Source organism: Hippopotamus amphibius, chromosome 6 (assembly GCF_030028045.1).
Source record: "Hippopotamus amphibius kiboko isolate mHipAmp2 chromosome 6, mHipAmp2.hap2, whole genome shotgun sequence".
Taxonomy (NCBI): domain Eukaryota; kingdom Metazoa; phylum Chordata; class Mammalia; order Artiodactyla; family Hippopotamidae; genus Hippopotamus; species Hippopotamus amphibius.
Window position 1 is genome coordinate 67,871,292 of NC_080191.1, and position 12,526 is coordinate 67,883,817.

General features: G+C 44.9%; 1 protein-coding gene across 3 annotated transcripts in view; it reads left to right on the forward strand.

Annotated features, from left to right (window-relative positions):
* The first annotated feature begins 3,318 nt into the window (after positions 1-3,318).
* SH3BGRL2 (SH3 domain binding glutamate rich protein like 2) overlaps positions 3,319-12,526 on the forward strand; it is a 61,037-nt gene continuing 51,829 nt past the window's right edge. For 2 of the 3 annotated variants that reach the window (XR_009054308.1, XM_057738864.1), the window contains exon 1: positions 3,319-3,573. Coding sequence is in view for 2 of the 3 variants with exons in the window: in XM_057738864.1 (XP_057594847.1) it covers positions 3,529-3,573 (45 nt within the window). In the remaining variant the exon portion in view is untranslated. Of the gene's footprint in view, positions 3,574-3,932; positions 4,115-12,526 lie in introns of those variants that run through there. The other variant, XM_057738865.1, reaches the window with a different exon arrangement.

The window sequence follows — 12,526 nt, forward strand, 5'->3', positions numbered from 1 at the left end:
TTGGAGGGAGAAACCAGGAGAACCCTAGAGCCAAATGGGACTTGCAGATGGCTTTGGCTTGGTTGGCTCAGTTTTAAAAAATCAAGTCAATATCATCTGCCTGCCAGTGCAGGGCACATGGGTTTGATCCCTGGTCCGGGAAGATCCCACATGCCACAGAGCAACCAAGCCTGTGTACCACAACTACTGAGCCTGCACTCTAGAGCCCATGAGCCACAACTACTGATCCTGTGTGCCACAACTACTGAAGTCTGCGTGCCTGGAGCCTGTGCTCCACAACAAGGGAAGATGCCACAATGAGAAGCCCACATACCGCAACGAAGAGTAGCCCCGCTTGCTGCAACTAGAGAAAGCCCGCGTGCAGCAATGAAGACCCAATGCAGCCAATAAATAAATAAATAAATAAATAAATAAATAGATAAATATTAAAAAAAAAATCAAGTCAATATCGAAAGAGCAGAATATTTCAGACAAAAATCTGTATTTTTGAGTAGAGTTGTCCAATGTGCTACAGTCCTCTCAATGAATACATGTGCACTTGGACCTACCCCACCTTTCTCATTTATGTCACCTGCCTGACCCCTGTAGGAACAGGATATCTGTGTTTTGCATGGATATTCTGGTGGGGATTGTGTAGCTGCCAGAAAAAGAGACATTATACACCTTAAATTTACACAATGTTATATATCTTATATGTCAGTAAAACTAAGGAAAAAACCCACTCTCACCAGATGGTCTAACATGACTTGTAAAAGGATCAAGTCCTAGGCAATGCAGGAGCAGCTTCCGTGATGCCTAATGACCGACTCCATTGTCTGAGTTCTGTCTTTAAGTTTCAGCCAGCTGCTCTATCTGCAGCCTTGACTAGTCCGATGGGCATCGAATCCTCTCTGGGCTGTGATACCCTAGAGTTGATCCCGAGCTCTTAGCTTATATCCCAGATTGCTTCCTACTCTCTGTCACTCTCTGGGTCCCAACTCCATACTGGCTTGTTGTGGGCTCATGGACTGCTAATATTTTGTCCTGCATACAAGCTTTGGGGATAAACCTCTTCACTGAGGGTGGAAAAAAACAGAACTATGACCAGAGTAATCTTCTCAAAGCATAGATCTGATCACATCCTTCTCTGCCTCAGAATGCTTACAAATTAAGTACAAACTTCTCAGTTGAGGCACGTTGGGTTGCACAAAACAGAAACCTATTTGGGGTGACTCAGGTAAGGTGACGAATTTGTGACATGGATACAGGAATATTACACAGGCCTTCAGAGCAGGGATATAGGAACAGGGTGAACCATAAACAGGGACTGGCAAACTTTCTCTGTAAAGGGCTACAGAGTACATGTACTAGGCTTTGCAGGCCATATGGTTTCTGGCACTCTGCTGGAGACAACAGGCAAAGTAATGTGTTCCAAAAAAACCTTATTTACAAAACAACCAACTGGATTTGACACGCAGGCCAGAGTTTTAGGGCCCCTGGGCTAAAGCATTATCAGGGCTCTCTGAGACTCATCTCCATCACCCTCACATGCCTTCTTTGTTGTTCTCTTCCTGTTGACTACCTTCCTCAGCTTCTCTGGTTCTCATGTTGGAACACGGCTTCTGAAAGCACTGAGCTTCCATGTTACAAGGTAAAGTTCAAGTGCTCGTGCTCGCTCTCTCTTTCTTAGTCCTAACTCCAAATTCTTAGGGCAGAGCTATTGCCCTGCCTTTCTTGAGTCAGACACTCACCCCTAGACAGATCAGTTGTGGCCAGGGGTCTGGGTCTTGCTCTGTGAACCAGGAGGGTGTTGGGACACCACCGCTACAACCTCTTCCATCAAAGAGGAGGAACAGATTCCAGAAAATGGCAAGGTGCTGGGCAGACAACCCAGTGAGAGCCCCTTGCTACATTCATCCAAAGCACAGGCTCTGAGTTCTCATTTGTTGAGTTTAACCGTATCCTCAAAGCTGAATAATTCCAAACCGAAGAAACTGAGACTTTTATACAGTCGCATTTATACAGGAAATACAGGATCTACCTTTTAAGAAAATTATTTTAAAAGTTATAAACATCCATTTCCACATTTACGATAGCCAAATTAAAGTACATGTGCAGAGAGAGATTATTTAACAGCCAGCAAAATTTATACTTAAAATTGTTGAACAGTAAGAAGAAATAAAGTACCATTAGGATTGTACCTCCTGTTACTGTACTAAGTAAAAAAGGGAATACTACAAACATGATTTTGGATAAATACTATGGAAGGTTATACACTTGAAATATTCAAAATCGCTCTAAAAATCAAATGCTCCAAAACGATCCGTGTTTGTGCAAGAATTTTACCAAAGAGCCAGAGACCACATCATCTAATTTCTTTCTTTCTAGAACTATTAATTAACATTGTTCCCAGAACTCTGCTAAAACTCCCCTGCTGAAAGGAATAAAGTAAATACAGTACTGCAGGGAAAAAGGGTTCATTTTCATGGAACTGTGAGAGGCTTGCGCTTTTGTGAAACAGAGAACACTTGCTGAAGAACTAACCCTAAACTACTAGCAACTACATAAAAGCTTTTTATTTTAACAGCATCCTCCTGGGAGACTGCACTGGAATGTGCAGCAGGTCTCAAAAAGGGACAGATCTGGCTCAGCTGTAAATATTAGGCGCACAGAGGCGAAGCCATTGTGCAGGGGAGGGGTGGGGCGGGTGGAGTCCTGATTCCCGATGTTGATAGTAGGATTCGAATTTCGCTTGGTATTTATTGTTTCTACTACAATTACAGTTTTGCTAGAAAAATAAAATGTCGATTGCGCGCTCACCCGGGTTTCTAATTTTCAGCGTCTACCGAAGAAGCAAACCTCTCATGTACCCCCAAAGAATCACCTTCCCGCATCTCCAGAGCCGTTGGGAAAACAGAGGAGCGCGCAGTCCCACCGCCCCCATCTTCCCCACCGCCGACACCTCCCGGAGCGTCCGGCTCGCCCCACCCCGGCCGGCCGCTGGGTCTCCGCGGCACCACTGTGTCTGTTGACGTTTCTGGGTGGGGATGCTCTAAACCAGTAAACTACCACACAGAAGCCCAGTTTGGACTTTGAACCAAGCTATTCTTGCCTAGTTATCTTTTTCTTCCCTGGTCCGGCCAGGATCCTCGCCACCCCCCGCTACAGCTTCTTCCCGGCTTCGGGGGGCTCTGCAGCCACCTGCGCGCGTCCGGGGTCCACGCGCAGCAAGGAGGCGGCTGGAAGGAGCTCAGTCCACGGCCATCCCGGGGAGGGACCAAGACTACAACTCCCATCACGCCCCGCAGCCGGCTCCCTCCCCTCTCCTCCCCCCGCCCCTCCTCCTTACCTCGGCCGGCGGTCGGGAAGCCCAGAGCTTTTATCTGCAGACCGCGCGGGAGGGAGGCGGACCCCTGCGATCTTCCCAGACCTGAGCGCTGCGCCCGGCAGTGGCGGCGGCGGCGGCGGCTCTCAGCCGAGTTCTGCCTCCGCGTCCGCGCCAGCCCGTAGCCCCCGGGGGCAGACGGTCTGTTCCCGAGCGGCGAGAGGATGGTCATTCGCGTGTTCATCGCCTCCTCCTCGGGCTTCGTGGCGGTGAGCACGTAGGGGACCGGCCGCGGGCCGGGGTCGGGTCTGCGGGGTAGAGGGCGCGGGGCGCGGGTCCTGCGGGAGGCGCGCGGCGCTCGCCCCTGTGCGTCTCGGCGCGCGGCGCGTCGGGCGGCGGGAGCCCGCGCCCCGCAGGTGATGCATCAACCCCGGACAACAATGAATGGGGCGGGGAGCCAGGGTGGGTGAGGGACCCCGGACTCACCCACACGCCCACCCTGCACAGCCTGAGAGGGAGACAGGAAGATGGAGTCGGCGGGAAGCCCCCCGCTCCGGTTGTGTGGCTCGGGGATTTGGGGAGAAGTGGTCCGAGAGCTTCGGGGGTCCCACTTCCCTTGGTGTTAGTTCTTGCCGATTTGGGACACTCAGCCGGGTTCTGTTTTGTACGAGAGCTTGTTCGGCTGCATGATTTGCTAACCTAGCTCCCGAATGGAACAAGTTTAAGTGGAACTTGCTAACCACCCTCTGTGTCCCGCCACCAAGAATGTTTCTTCAGTTTCATACCTGCGCAGAGAGAACAGTAAACCAGGTTTGTACTGTCGTGACAGGGGGTTTTGTTTGTTTTGTCTTTTTTTTTTTTTTTTTTTTGGTCTCGGGTGCTATAAATGTTTTTACATCTACATGTAAAAGTGGTGTGTTTGGTTTTTTCCCCCAGTAATGCTGTGCTCAGTTTCATCTTGGGGATATATAAACTGTGGTCTCTTTAATTATTTTAATCTGTTTTGTGTGGTGGATATTCTTGAATTTTTTTTAGGAAAAAGAATTTTTTTTTTAGGAAGAAGTTACATAGCTAGATGTCAGACTTTAAGGAAAAATTCAGTAATATACTTGATAGCCCACTGAGACATGTAGCAATATGTTTTACATGATTATTAAGATTTGGTTACCTTAGCTAAGAGTTAAACTATAGATTTAAGAGGCTCTTTGGTGAGATACAGAATCGAATACATCAAAAAGCGCAATACTGGTTGCTTAAAATTTTGTCTAGCCAGTTGGTTGCCTGCCCAGCAACTCAACCAGATTTTCCCCAAATTTGTTTCTGAAGCAGGTGAGATGGAGGATGGAAGAAAATGCTGTTTGCAATACACTGAGCTTTTTTTATGTAAAAAGAAATTAACTTGTAATAGGAAAAAATATGCCCCCTTTTGCATTCGTTGCAATAGATGGGAAACTCCAGCTTATCTTTATATGCAGGCATGCCCAGACTGCTGTTAGTTTCGGTGTTTCTTGTTATGTGGGGCTGCTTAGTCATACCTGCCTTTTCTAGATGTCTCCACTGAAGCTACACTTCTTGCATGTGGAAATCCATACTGTTTCATGGATACATTTTTTTCAGATTCACTCCTTCCTAAGAATGCTTCAAAGCTTTTGATTTCACCATCAACTTGCATGCTCCGATAATTGTTGCAATAGCATTTTATTGATTGCGGAAGGGATGCTTTATAGTGTTAAGAAGCCTACGCTATCTATGTTGGACGAGTCAAACTTAAGGTAATGACTTGGTTTATGCTGTCAGTAGGTAGTATATCAAGAGAGTTCTGGAACCCCATGTCTCTCTTTCCTCAGTTCTATTAACAAATATTTATTGCCTGCCTGCTCTGTGCCTTTTTAATTTTTAAATTTAATATTGGGTGTTTTGCACATGAAGGTAGACTTAAGAGACCCCAGTGTTGAGGCAGGCTTTGATGAGTGGTGTAAGGTTGGTCACTGCTGGAGTTTCTCGTCCGTAGAATGAAGGGTTGTGATGATTAAGTCAGCACTGCACTCTAGCTTTAAAGTACTTTGACTTTATTTGTTGGATAAATGTGCATAAATCCTCATAATGGCTTTTTTCACATTGACAGTATACGTGTTAATATCAAAGTGAATTTATTCTTTTCCTTTGGTGTTTTACTGGAATGTCTCAGGTCCCCTCACTGCCCCACCCGTAGTATGTGTTCTGATAAGATATGGTTTGAGCTGGAAGACATACTTTGTTATCACATACCATACACACAGCCCAGAAATGCCAATTATCTATTTTAATGTACCTGATCTTTTCAGGTCTCAGACAATCCTCAGTCATTGAGTCTCTCCAGCAGTAATATATATTTTCTGTATCAGTACACAGTTTTTCTGTAATTATGTAACATCGATGCTTTTGGTGATAAGTGTATGCTTCTCTGCAAGAATAGTGATTTCTAAGAGATAATGAAGTTGTTTAGGTCAGCTGTTGAGCAGAAGAGGCTCACTGGGGCTTATGGCATTATGCTCTATTGAGCTGTGAGGGCATAGCTGTGTTCTCCCTCCAGCAGTGTTGCATTGACCATTGGCTCCACTTTATTCGGTGACCAACCATGACCAGCAAGTGCAAGTGAGAACGAATAATTTGATTCCCAAGTCAGTTTGATTTTAGCTGGAGTTGATAAAACCACAAGAAAGGAATGAGACTAGAAGTACACTTGGCCAAGTAAGTCCCAGGAATTTCCCAAAAACATGCTCTGCCCCAGTCAGTAATAGATTTAAACAAACAATCTCTTTGGGGAAAACTCTCAGATCTTGTTCTGATTTCCCTGAACTCTCCAGCTACAGCACCTAACAGTGGTAGTTGGAATAATTAACACCAAGGGCTGAATGCCCTTTTCTCTTCCCCAGCTTCAGGTAACATCTGCTTTTATAGGAAATAAAAGCAATGCCACATTATCATTCTATGGCTACCTGAAAATCAGATTTCTTATGCACCCAGTCCTACGGCTGTCCTTCCTATCATAGTGAAGGGCACTTTATTTCAGTCCTAAAAAAATAGCATGGTCATACAAGTGCCGTTTTAAAATCTAGTTGATTCTGGTTGTATACTCAGAAGGGGAGGTCTTGGTGACTTTATCCAGGAAATATATTAATATGATGTTTTAATGTAAAAACATTGAAATCAGTCAGTTATTTCATTCATTCATTATTTTATTCACGCTTGCCCAGCTCTGTCTTTGGTCTTGTGGGAATCGGAGGAGAGCAGAGGGTGTGGTTTTCTGTCCTCAAGGAATTCAGGTGGGGATCAAGCAGGGAGATAAGATAGGAAAGGTGAAACCACCAGTAATAAAGTACAACCCAAGGACACATGCCTCTTTCGGGAACATTCTTTACCAGAGATGGAAATAATATAGGCTGCAGAGGGATGCATTGCAGGATGTCAGATAAGCAGGAAATGTGCCAGAAATCATAAAATATGCATGTGGGAGCCTCAGGCAGATGGCAGAGAGAGGGATTGAGTTGGATTTGGAACCCGGGAGAAAGTGTCTGAGCCCACCTTGTTCAGGCTGGAAAGGGAGAAGCCATAGGTGGGTGGGGACAGGCAGCAGGGGTCCCTATGGCCCTCTCTTGAGGACAGGGTAGACTCTGAGTCCTTGAAAGCAGCCCATGATAACAAACTCCAGAGTGCTCAGCATCTCAGAGATGTCTTCAGGATCTGCAGCTGGCGTGCTGTCTAGAGCCTTTTGTCCCCAGGGAACAAGGTGCTGTCTGACAGGGAGGGGCCCCTGGTATGTGATCTCAGAAGAATCTTTACCCTCCTGCTTGCCTCGACTAAAATTTCTCAAAAAGGAAGGCAAGTTTTTCACTTTTTGTGAGAAGTTCTTGGGCTCAATTGTTAGACCTGAAAGAGATTTTCTAGTGAAGTCCCGCCACCTCATTTCACAGAGAGGGAAATTTGGGCCTAGAGATGAAGCGACCTGCCCTGAGGTTGTTAATGTCAGTCAGTGCAAAGATGAGGGTTAAATGGAGGCCTGAATGTATTCGTTTGTGCATCATTCAGCCCCGTGTTCGTTCTCACCTTGATTGACTCATGCACTTATCAATCGCTGAAGACCTGTTAAGTACCCGGCTCTGTGTTAGGTGCTGTTAGGTATATGATGGTCAGGAGAACAGACACAGAATCTGCCTTCGTGGCATAAATCAGTGCGGATGCTCCACAGCCCAAAAACTTGGGATGCAAACCATTTCATGAAAGAGAAGGAAGGACTGATGGATGTTTCCATGGGACAAAGTGAAATGAACTAGACAGCAGTAGGATATCCCTGGATGCTGGAGGGACGGTCGTTGGGGGGGGGAAGTACAAAGAAAGCAGAATTGGAAGCAGAGTTGGAAGACGTGGACCTTTGCTCACGGCTGCAACTACGTTTTCAGGTGGGAGTGGAGGGGAAACACGTAGCAACTGTACTCAGAGTTGTCATGCTCTTTTCAGCTGTAGAAAGGCATATCCATGCTTTGCTTTGCATGACTTGCAGCTATTTTAAACATGCAGTGATCATTTCCATCTCCACAGGATGTATTGTGACACTTTACTCATGTAAGGGAGCCTTGGAAAGGAGTTCCAAGGCAGCTAAAGTCAGGATGTGACTGTGTAGAACAGACTGAGCATTAAGTTCTAAGTGATTCTAATGCCAGAAGGAGCTAGTGAGGGTAAGCCTGGGCTCGCTAGGATCTTTAACTCAATCCTGAGTCACACGTCAAGGTTTATTCCCATTTTACAGATGGAGAGGCTGAAGTTAACTGACCTGATTGAGGTCATACGCAGTAGATAGTGGGCCCCTGAGTCAAAGTCTGGCAGGCAGGGGGCTCTAAAGCTTCTTGAACAGAATTTCTCCACTGTGGGCACTGTCACACCCTTGGTGGCATGAAAGTACCAGAGATGCTCACCATCCTGCAGTGTGCTGGACAGTCCCCCATAGGAGCTGCCCCGTGCAAAATGCCAGTGGTATCCCTGACAAGAAACAGTGCCGAAGGGCATTGGCAGGGGACGGTGTGGCGTGAGTTTAGGGAAGTGGTGGGAGTATATAAGAAATAATTAGGAGAAACAGGAATAAGTTGGGGGTGCAAGGACAGGTTGTAAGGGAATGTTGGGCCGGGAAGGCTCGTGTATTGGTTTTCCAGGCCTACCATTAACAGAGTACAGAGAACTGTGGGGCTTAGGCAGGGTGTTGGCAGGGTTTCTTCCTTCAGAGATCTGTAGGGGAGACTGTGTCCCATGCCTCTCTCCTAACTTCTGATGGTTTGCTGACAATCTTTGGCATTCCTTGGCGTGTAGATTATGACCCTGATAACTGTCTTCATATCCACATGGCATTCCCCTTGTATATGTGTCTGTGTGTGTCTACATTTCCCCCCTTTTATACTGAACTCGAGCCTACCCTATTGACCTAGTCTTAACTTGATTGTTTGCAAAGATCCTATTTCCAAATAAGGTCACATTCACAGGTATCAGGGGTTAGGACATCAGCATCTTTTGGAGGGACACAGTTCAATTCCCATAACAGCATGCAAGTTGAGGGTTGAAACAGAAGGACTAGTTAATGGCATTTCCCCCCTTTAATTGGAAAGACTATGGGTGAATTTCCTGAATCTTGAAGTCAGCAGCTGGATATGGAATTACAGTCAGTGTATAATAAGGTCCACTGCTAGAGAGGGAGATTTATCAATATCCCAGGTGAAGACTTGATGTTAGTTTTCCTAGTTCATTTTAATATTTCCCAAATATGATATTTTTCCATTCTGTGATATTTTAAACTTGTAAATGTAAATGTAATCAAGGGCATAGACTCCTTTAAGAAATTTGGGACTTTTGAAAATCCGTGTGCATTAGGACACTTTAAATAAATATTTCATTCTATTTGAGGAAACTAAATTTTGACAACTATTTATAAAAGTATGAGGTAGTTTCCACATTGCAGGAATGTAAGCTTAATTGAGTCTTGTTTTTTTTCTGTATATTTCAGTTTTTTGATCAAAAGCAGAAAACTACTATTGTGAAAAAACACCCAACAATTCTGCACAAAGCAGTGTGAGATACTGACTCTAAAGACTATTTCTTCTTCAGATTTTTTCATGTTTAATTTTTAACAGTTCTGAAATGAATTGTTTTTTTTTTCTTTCAGTAAAGTTAGAAATGGGTGACAGAATAGAAAAAGTCTAGATTCTTAGTGAATGATTCACTTTTAGCATAAAAATTAGCATAACTTAGTGATCATTATATATGAAAGTTTGAAACACTTTGTTTTGAAATGCAGATTTGAAAAAATGGGATCAAGAAATTATTAGTTTAGCTGCCAAACGTTAATTTTTTAAAGTTAACCTCCAAACTCTAAACTCAGAAGGAGACCCTTTTAGGTTTCTTCAGTTTTTCAGAAGGAACTGCTTTAATGGGTGTTAGTTTAGCTGCAGAGTTAGTTAGAAAGTTTTCTCATTCAAATCACATTCCTGTATGCATTACGTTTCTGTGATCAGTTTTATATTATTTGGTTTATCCATTTCGTGGAAAAGGAGCTTAGCTTTCCAAATGAGAAATGTAGTGAAAATTTATTTTTTCTGTGAAATGGCAAGTGCTTATTAACATGTGAGGGGAATCCTCTAGTCCTGATTATGTACAACTGTCTTTTTGGGTCCTCTTTCTCATTGTAGCTTAACAACAAGTCGCTGAACCCTCCTGTTTGGTGTTTTTAGACCAATAGGGATCAGTACTTACCCTTGCCAGATTTTTGATTGGTGGTTGGTGTGGCTGGGGGTGGGGTGGGGCAGGGGGAGTCGAAGGTTGGAAATGGACACCAGCTGCAGCTGAGCATCTAGTTTAAAGCAGTGGTTTCCCCCCTCCTCTTAAGGGGCTTATCTGAGTTTATCTGCCAGCACAGGCTAGTGCCCCAGGAACTGGACTGTGGTAATGTAAAGTTAGTGTTGTTATTTCTTTTATGTTTGATTGTTTTTTCCCAAATGCTAAAAAAGAAAGCAGCTTAGGAAAAGTGCTTAATGAAATGTTTCCTTTCTTGACTCTTGGCAGCTTGGCTGTAGGACTGAAAGCTGATGGCCAGTGGGGCCCGACCTATAACCCCAGGGACTTTTAGGCTGGTACGGCCCCTGGGAGACTCTGGAACAGTTTGATTGGTCTCCTAGGTCTGATACCTTTTGTTGCCATTGACAGTGTATTTATTCCTGAGGGGACCTGACTCTTTGGGGCTGGCTTCATAACTGGCGAAACCCCAAAGGGGCTTTCCTGAATCTGACCCCTGAGAGTGGAAGGGTAGGGTGTGGTGTGCATTGGGGTGTGTCTGCCTTGTTGCGGGACCTTTGTGGGCTCCCTGCCAATATTACTTCAGAGCTCCCAAAGCCGGAAATGGAATGTTGGCTGTGACTGCGTGCAGGGAGTTCTGCTTCTTCAGGATGAATTTTCCATTTCCTACTGGTGATGGATAGCCCAGATCTGGAAATGGCTTTTTGTCACCTTGGCTCTAGTGGCTTTGGGAGTTGAGGGCTAAGAGTAAGAGGAGACTTGCTTGACAGGTCAGTTCAGTGGTATTTGGTAAATGCAAATATATGTAGTTAAAGTCAGCAGCTATTGCTACACACCAATCCAATATTAAAAACAAAACAACCAACAAGGGCCTACTGTATAGCACAGGGAACGATACTCAGTATCTTGTAATAACCTATAAGGGTTTTATTATAAAGAATCTGAAAAAGAGGGGCTTCCCTGGTGGTGCAGTGGTTAAGAATCTGCCTGTCAGTGCACGGGACACGGGTTTGAGCCCTGGTCCGGGGAGATCCCATAAGCAACTAAGCTTGTGCAGAACTACTGAGCCCTGACCCATAACTGCTGAGCCCGTGTGCTGCAGCTACTGAAGCCCACACCCCTAGAGCCCTTGCTGCACAAGAGAAGCCACCGCAGTTGAGAAGCTACCACAGTTGAGAAGCCACCGCAGTTGAGAAGCCTGCACACTGCAACAAAGAGTAGCCCCTGCTTGCCACAACTAGAGAAAGCCCAGGTGAAGCACAAAGACCCAACATAGCCCCCCCGCCGCCAAAAAAAAAAGAAGAATCTGTAAAAGAATATAGATATATGTGTATCTGAATCACTTTGCTGTACACCTGAAACTAACACAGCATTGTAAATCAATTATACTTCAAAATAAAAGAAAAAGGGGGAATAAAAAAATACACCACCAGGGACATGGGTTTGAGCCCTGGGCTGGGAAGATCCCACATGCTGCAGAGCATCTAAGCCCGTGTGCCACAACTACTGAGCCTGCGCTCTAGAGCCCCCAAGAGTCACAACTAGTGAGCCCATGCGCTGCAGCTACTGAAGCCCGCTCGCCTAGAGCCTGTGCCCCGCCATAAGAGAAGCCACCACAATGAGAAGGCTGTGAATTTCAACAAAGAATTGCTCACTGCAACTAGAGAAAGCCCCTGCACAGCAACAAAGGCACAATGCAACCAAAAAAAAGAAAGAATAAAAGAAAAAAAAAAGTGGATCGAGACTAGCAAGCAGAGAAAAATTAAAAGAAAAAATAATACCACCTATGTACAAGTTAAGTTGAGAAAAGAGTTTGTGACTGTAGTATCTGGCGTAAATCAGTTTATGAACACCATCTGATTTCAGATAAAACAAGTTCAAATAAAAACAGAACAAAATAAAACAAAGCAAAACAAAAAACCCAAAGCAACACAGCCAGCATGGCTTTTGAGCCAGTTTGTTTTCCTTCTGTGGGTTGCACGAGAAGTGGGAGTATGGTCTCCTTTCATGACATTCCTATGTGGAGTGAAGCTTCCAGGTTCTTTGCCCTGGTAGTCACGTTCATTAGGACAATTCCTTTGAACTGGAAATTGGCCGTTTCCTTAAGCCTGGATCCCCAATTGACAGGAGGTTTGGGTTATACTGTCATTTTATGATAAACTACATTCTAGCCAAAGTAGATCTGCTAATTTATTTAATTCTGGAGTCAGTTTACTTTCAACCCATACACCTACTTCTGCCTCATTTTTGGACTGTCTACCATTGGATAGATATCACCCAGGGTAGCACATTGGCTACACTGGTGTAGCCTCATGGTTAAGGCAGGGCTTGGTCTAAATCCTAGTTTTCTATTGGTGAGGGATGTGGCCTTAGGCAAGGAGCCTCAGCCCCTTCATTTGTAAAAATGGA